This window comes from Agelaius phoeniceus, chromosome 2 (genome assembly GCF_051311805.1).
Source record: "Agelaius phoeniceus isolate bAgePho1 chromosome 2, bAgePho1.hap1, whole genome shotgun sequence".
Lineage (NCBI taxonomy): Eukaryota > Metazoa > Chordata > Aves > Passeriformes > Icteridae > Agelaius > Agelaius phoeniceus.
Genome location: NC_135266.1, coordinates 4,129,611 through 4,136,960, shown reverse-complemented (window position 1 = coordinate 4,136,960; position 7,350 = coordinate 4,129,611). Strand labels below are relative to the sequence as shown.

Sequence of the window (7,350 nt, the reverse complement as noted above, 5' to 3'; positions counted from 1 at the left end):
GTGGAAGAAAACAGGTCCCTGGAATTTTATCTTGTGTACCCCTGAATATATTTGTAAAACCTTCTCTATAACAGCAGGGTGAAAATTTCTCCATTATGCAGGCAAATCTCAGTTTAGCTGTCCTGCAGCTGGGACTCCAGGCTGTGCTGCTGCTGACAAGGCTCAAGTTGAGAAGGAACAAAGGGAAAAGGGAAATGACCCTGGGATAGAGAATTCAGGATCTGCTCTGCTGCTTGAGTAGGCATGCACAGACAATACCTCTAAAAAACAGTTATGATTTTTTATTATTTAAATATTTAATTATTACTTCCAACTGAAGAAATTGATTTCCTGTAGATGTAACCTTCCTAAGAGCCAGAAGCTGTAATTTCTTGCCTGCTTGTGGTTTTACTCTTAGTTAATTCCCCACAAAAGAATCTGTGCCTGGTAACAGGGATGCCTGGTGACCCAAAGGGCGAGAGAGGAGCTGGCTGATCAATTAGTCAAATTGACATTGGCCTTCCCAACAGCATCCTGGCAGATTGTGCTTTCACTGAGCCAGACAGAAACAGCATGGCAAGCTCAAAAATTCATCCCATCTTGGTGCCAAATGTGGACCTTGAGGCCACTGATTCATCCAAAAACACTCATTGAACCATGGCCGACGCCTTCCTAATGAGACACTCAGAGAGCTGAATGTGCCTTTGCCCTCAGTGGCTCAGGGTTTTCCTGGCACCTAGAAAGCAGAAAAACCTTTTCTCTCACCTTTCACTGGACTTGGCATTTTGGGGGTTTTATTGAGATATAGTCACACAAAAAAAACCCAAAGGTATTTCGTCCGTTTTTTTAAAATCATGGTTTTGGTTTCTGGATTGATAGTTTAACTTGAATAGCCTTAAGATGTTTGCTCTCCTCGGTGCCCTCCCAGTTGTGGCTGCAGTTATAAAGAAATATTTAAGCTTGTTTCAAACAAGGCAGCTCAGGTATTGATTACTTTTGGAATAGCTTGAATTCAGCATGAAATTCTCCTTTAATCTCTCCAGCTCCATACAGGAACCTGCTGCAGCTGCCCTGTGAGCAGCACCTGAGTTTGCTAAGTTAAAATTACTCTTGAAAATGCCAGAATTGTGGCAATCACACCTACATCCAATCAGCTGTGATTAGATATACCCAAAAAGAGGTCAGTGTGTCAGTAGGAGCTGGTCAGCACGTGGAGTTTCTTTGTGAGACGGAAATCTTAGCAAAGTGTGTGCGTGTGATGAGAAAATACTTTGATAAATATTTTCTCAGTATTTTTGTTGCAATAGCTCCAGGATGGGCTGCAAAAAAAAATTAAATAGTGTCAACCTCTGTCTCAAAAATTTTCAAATCTGAAATTACAAACCAAGCACTATTTCTGATGGGTACATGCACCTCTGGTGAAGGCAGTCCTGCCAGACATCTGTGAGACACATAAATCTGTGCCAGGTGCTGCACAAGTGAGGGCTGCAGTTGTCAGCAAATTGAGCACAGAAAGATGCACTATTAAGCTGTAAGTTGGTCTTGTCACGTTAAGTTCTTTTCCCACAGAAGAAGAAAAGGCTTGTCTGTCATTTTGACTGCAGATAGAAATCCCTGTGCCTTTGCCCATTTGTCTCCTGACAAGGGAATAAATTGCTCCTTTAATTCAAAGCCTTCAGACCACCGAGAGAAGGGACAATGTGTTGGCTCCAATCTAGTCGAGAAGTGGCAATAATTGCTAAGGCAACACATTTCTGGCTCTCTGTGCCTCTCACAGGGAACATGAAGGATGACCAGCAAAACGTTTGCCACCTGGAAAAAATCCAGTGAGAGGATTTCCAAGTGGTGATGAGTTGCTTCAGCAGCATGTGCTGCTGGATCCCAGCCACCACGACTCAAACTGGTTGGCTGGGTCAGAGAAGCAAACTGTAGTGTCCAAAACACTGGGCAGGAGAGTCAGAAAATGCAGGAGTGTGGTGGTGTTTGAGGGAAGAGATGAGAATCTTGACTCCATGTTTCAGAAGGCTGATTCATTATTTTACTATACATAATAGATTAAAAGAAAATTATATAATAAAACTATAATAAAGAAAGAGAAAGGAGGCATCAGAAGGCTAGAAAAGAATGAATGATAAAATCTCATGACAGACCAGAGCCTTGACACAGCTGGACCATGACTGGTCATCAAGTAGAAACAATTCACATGAGACCAATCAAAGATGCACTTGTTGGTAAACCATCTCCAGACCACATTCCACAGCCATCAGATAGTCATGGTTTACATTTCCTTTCTGAGACCTCTCAGCTTCTCAGGAGAAAAATCCTAGCAAAGAATTTTCATAAAATATGTCCGTGACACAGGAGAAAAAGTATCAACATGTTGCTTAGCGAGTTAATTTTAAGTTTCTGTCTGAAGAGAGTTTCTCTGTGTTTCCTGCTTCAGACCCAGCAAATTCAGCTCCATCTATCCTAGATGGGTTTGAGCACCGCAAAGCCATGGCAGGACAGCGAGTGGAGCTGCCTTGCAAAGCATCAGGGCACCCGGCACCAAAGTACCGCTGGCTGAAGGACAACGTGCCCTGGGAGCCCGACAGCCGCTTCCGGCAGACGGTGACGGGGCTGCTCATCGAGAACACGCGGCCCTCAGACTCGGGCAGCTACGTCTGCGAGGTGTGGAACAACTACGGCACCGCCGAGGTCATCGGCCGCCTGCACGTCACACGTAGGTCCTGGCCTGGTGCCACCAGGGAGAGGGGAGTGTCGCCACGCATCCTTATAAACGGGTTTTGCGACAGTTCGTGAATTGATCCCAGAGTGCGAGAAAAATGATAATCATAAACAAATGCACCTTTATTGAGCGACTGTCCTGGTTCAGAGCAAATTTGGGAGAGAATCCCCAAAGGGGCTCCTCTAGGAAAGCCGATTCAATCCGCCCCTCCCCCCATCTGGTGTGGGAGAAAATACCTCCTTAGAGAAAAGTGGGAAAAAAACTGTTTATTAAACAATAAAACCTAAACAATATTAAACAATAAAACCCCTTGCTGCTCCAAAAGAGATGACAAACTGAGAAAACCCCTCCCCGGGCTGCAGCTGAGCTCACTCAGTCTCTGCTCAGTCCCTCCGGTGCTGGAAATGTCGCAGGCCAGGCCCGGCCCGGTGGCCACAGGTGGAGCTGCCGGTGCTCCCCTGGGTGTTCAGGCCAGAGCAGGTTTAAACAGCTCCAAAGAAAAGGGAAAAAACCACAGTCCAGGGAACTTCTTTGCCTCAGCTAGCTAAACTAACTAAAAGCAAAGGAGAGCTCTGTCCTGCTGTCTGTCCATCCGCAGAGAGCACAGGCCAGGAGCAGGAATGTGGAGGAGTGAGTGCAATGTCTGAAAACAAACTGCAGCTTCTTCTCTCCCCCCTTCACTCTCTGGAACAAGGCTTAAAGGTGCAAAACTTATTATTCAGCATAAACAGAACAAGAAAATTGGGGATAAAAGTATCATATAGACAACCCAGGACAGCGACCACAGCAAAATGTGATAGACGTGTCTCTGTCTCTCTGGGAGCCTCTCAGGAACCCTGGCCAGCCCTGAGTCGGTCAACAGTGGGGGTACACTCTCTTGTGCCCTGAGGGTACCTGGGCTGGTCGCCTTTGCAGCAGAAGAGACACCAGAGACATTGGTAGAAGATAAAGGGCTGACTCTTAGCAGGGGTTAATCCAAGGTTTTATTTTAGGAGTCCCAAAAGAGCCCCTACACCTCAGGGGGCCTCCTGCTGAGAGCCCCCAGGAGATATGCCAAGGTTGCATTTTGTTGTCACTATATTACAAGAGTTCTATTGTCATTACATTGCAAAGGTTCCATATTGCCAGAGTTTTGTACCTCCTTGATGTTTCTCAGAGGCATCTCCTCTAGGCATTGGCTCTTCCTTGTCCTCACAGTAGCTGACTGACTCCAGTTCTCCCACAATAAACCAACCCACTCTTTTATAACACTCTTCTTATTGGCTACAGCTGTGGCCTTTTAAAATCAGGCCTGCTCCTAATCCTTAATAATTGACTCAGCTGCACCTCTTTAGGGGGTAAGATTACATTCTATACTAGCTTTATTTATTTATGTTCTATCGCCCTACAACATTTAAAGGGAGATGGAAACTGAAAGTAGATAATATTTTACTAGCCAGTAAGTGACCCTAAGGGATGGGTACTGGGGGATAGACATTTAGGACAGCATATGGAGTAACACTTGGGGGGCTGACCCCTGGCCTCTGGCTAATCACTCAACATCCTGGACTGAAGCTTCTAGATGGAGGGGATGGGATGCTGAGTGATTGACAGAGAGCCAGGGTGGGGATTTGGGGATGATCTCAGCAAAGAAAAGGGATTACACAGATAAAAGGAGTGGGGTACAATCTGGGAGAAACCATTTGGGAAAAATATGGGGATACAAAAACAAAACTATTACAAAATCTTGCAAAGTATAACAATACACTACAACAAGAGGGATTAAGGGAGAGAAAAAGCTAGAGAAAGAGAGAGAGGAGAGAGAGAGGGGGATATAGCTACCAAAAGTAGAGATGATGTCCTTTGATCTAGTCCAGCCAAGGATACGCCTGTTACGTTGGTGAGATCTTGAAATTTCTAGCTAACTGAGAGGTTTTAATTATGATAACTCCATTGAAAATTGCAAGGGGGGGAAACAGAAGCAGTAAAGAATAGATGTAACAGGTAGCCCATGTTCTCAGCAGTAAGTGAGAGCCATCATCATCTTGGTCCCAATAAAGAATAGATGTAACAGGTAGCCCATGTTCTCAGCAGTAAGAGAGAGTCATTGTCTTCTTGGTCCACCCATCAGGTAGTGCTTGGCAAAATCTCGCTTTGGTCAGCTCGCCTTCCCCACGCACCTGCCCCGGGTTAGGGGTTTCAGTCTCAGTCCTTGGGAGGAGGGGGAGGTTTCCACATAGGGGATTCATGTCTCTCTCCTTGAGGGAGAGGCTTCTCCCATCTCAGTCCATCAGTCACGGTGGTTGTAAAACAGATGAGGGGTCTTCCGTGGGGACCACCAGAAGCTACGTCAGAAAAAGCCCAGCCAACCCTGGGGAAAAGTCCAGGCCAATCCTGGGGAAATTCCTATTGTTGGCTATTGTTACATATCCTCCATGTGATAAATTATAGAGCTACGCTGGAAATTGCATCCATTTGCACTTCTGATCACTCAATTGGCCAACTAACTCGTCTCCACAGAGCCTGCTTTGTGTCGTTCCACAACTTTGAGGACTTTAATCATTGCTAGGATAAATTAAGGAAACAGAAAGTACAGCAAGGTAAGGTAACAACTTGATACTGATGCCTAAACAGTTTTGCTTTTATGAATTTTTCATATATTTGCAGCTCTGAAGAATATTTTCACGGAGTTATGTAGCTCCTGGTATTTTTAGAAGAGCGGGTGCAGGCGAAGAAAGGGCAAAGTGCCCCCTTTCTCCTTTCACTGGGTTCAGTGTTGCATACAGCAAACACACCTGCAAACAATAACTTAGCAAGCCAGAAGCTCTGTTCAGGCCTCAGGATCTTGGCAAGCAATCATCTCCAGCAAAACCAGGATTTCAAAGAGAGTCCTTTTTTGGTGGTCCCAATTTCTGTCCTTTTCATGATGATCATGAGGCAGATGAGAGAAACTTCAGACAGAGACTTACAGGGAGAGCAAGGGCCAGTCCCTGCCTGGGACAGGTTTCTGGCAGCGGGCAGCTGTTGGAATGCTGGGCTAGATGCTGAGAATTTTAAACTTTGTGTGCTGAAAGGCACAGACTCGCAACAGGGCACTACATTTGACTCTGTAGAGAAGACTTCCCAAATTGATTGATAGCACTGGGATTATGAGTGTGCAGTTAGTTAGAAGTGTGTAATGTCACAGGGTAGAAAACTTAGAGTTTGAGGTTTTAGAATATAAGAATAAATATGAAGCAAGATAGAGGTTTTAGGGTGGAGGCAGGTTGTTCTTCTTTACCTTCTTCTTCCTCCTTCTTCACTTCCTTCTTCTTCATGGGCTTGGGTGGTGTTTTGTAATTGGACAGAAAATTCTGCATTGCGGGTTTCGAAGGATCAGTTATTGGGTTAAAAGGGAAAATAATCTGAGTGTCATTTCTTAATGACATAGTTTAGCCTTAAAAGACCTTGTAACAAGAGATAATTAGGCATTTTGTGCCTTGCTAATGAAAGGCTGCATTTCATATAGAAAAACTCATCGTTGTGAGGCTGTTTCACTGATAAGAAATAATAAACACCTGAATCCAAACATGAAATACTGTCTCAAGTGCCTTCAATCCCAACCTCAACAGCGGTAGAAAATAAATACAAAAAACCCACAAATAGCATCTTCTATTGAGGTGGCCAGTGTTATGAGTAAATATGGGGGTTTAGATAAGTCCCTGCCTTTTGCCCAGGCCTCTGGCAGCAGGCAGGAGCTTTACTGAGGTGGCCAGCACCACAAAACCCACTCTCATTTGCAAGTTCTTTAATAATGGCTAATTTGATCTAATATAGAATAAATTATCCATTTAATAGACATAAAACTAACAGACATAAGATTTAAAACAGATTATATACTCCACAGGAATAAGGAGAAAAGAGACTACCAGTAAATAAATACAGCATGAGAGTAAAGGTACCATTAATTTTACAGCTAGCAAAGAAATTATTTAACTTAGAAAGCAATGTTCCTTACCAACCAATTTATGATGGAGCACACATCAAAATCCTTTCCCTCAATTCCTAGGACAATAACCATGGAATCTGTATTCAAACTCCAGGGAGAAGTCCCATATGTTTATCAGGGTGTGTGTGTATCATCTGCTCCATGATAATTCATGTGTCTTTTCTAGTCTTTGTAAAATAGCGTCTCTCACTCAAGAACATTTTTCTTTTGTCTCTTCCCACATCTTCTCTCCAGACTAAGATGTTGATTCCTAGCTGGGGCCTGAGCCCTTTTGGTGCCAGAGGTGACCCCTTTGGGCCTTTCACCTGCCTGGGTTATCTCTTCATTTCTGCACCAACCATTTGTGGTAGAGAGGGGGAGGACATGTCCAGCCACAGCCAGCACCCCAAAACCCACTCTCACTCACAAGTGCTTCATAAGGACCACTTAGGTCTACTACAACATGAATTATTTAGAATAGACACAAGGAAAACAGACACAAGACTTTAAACAGATTTACTTACCACACAGGATAACACAAAAAGAACTACTAGTAGATAAAAACACAGTGTACTATAATAAAGGTAGCTGTTTTACAGTTGGCTATAGATAAATTAGATATAGCTAGTTCAGTTATCTAAACTATAAAGAAATAGTTTAGATTAGGAGCCAGTGTCAGTTTCCAGTGAATGATAGT

The 7,350-nt window shown here is 43.9% G+C and overlaps 1 protein-coding gene across 4 annotated transcripts in view; it reads left to right on the top strand.

The window, feature by feature from the left end:
• DSCAM (DS cell adhesion molecule) overlaps positions 1-7,350 on the top strand; it is a 471,885-nt gene that overhangs the window by 271,557 nt on the left and 192,978 nt on the right. For all 4 annotated transcript variants that reach the window (XM_077170965.1, XM_077170975.1, XM_077170984.1 and 1 more), the window contains exon 5: positions 2,423-2,701. In XM_077170965.1, coding sequence (XP_077027080.1) covers positions 2,423-2,701 — 279 coding nt within the window. The remainder of the gene's footprint in view (positions 1-2,422; positions 2,702-7,350) is intronic.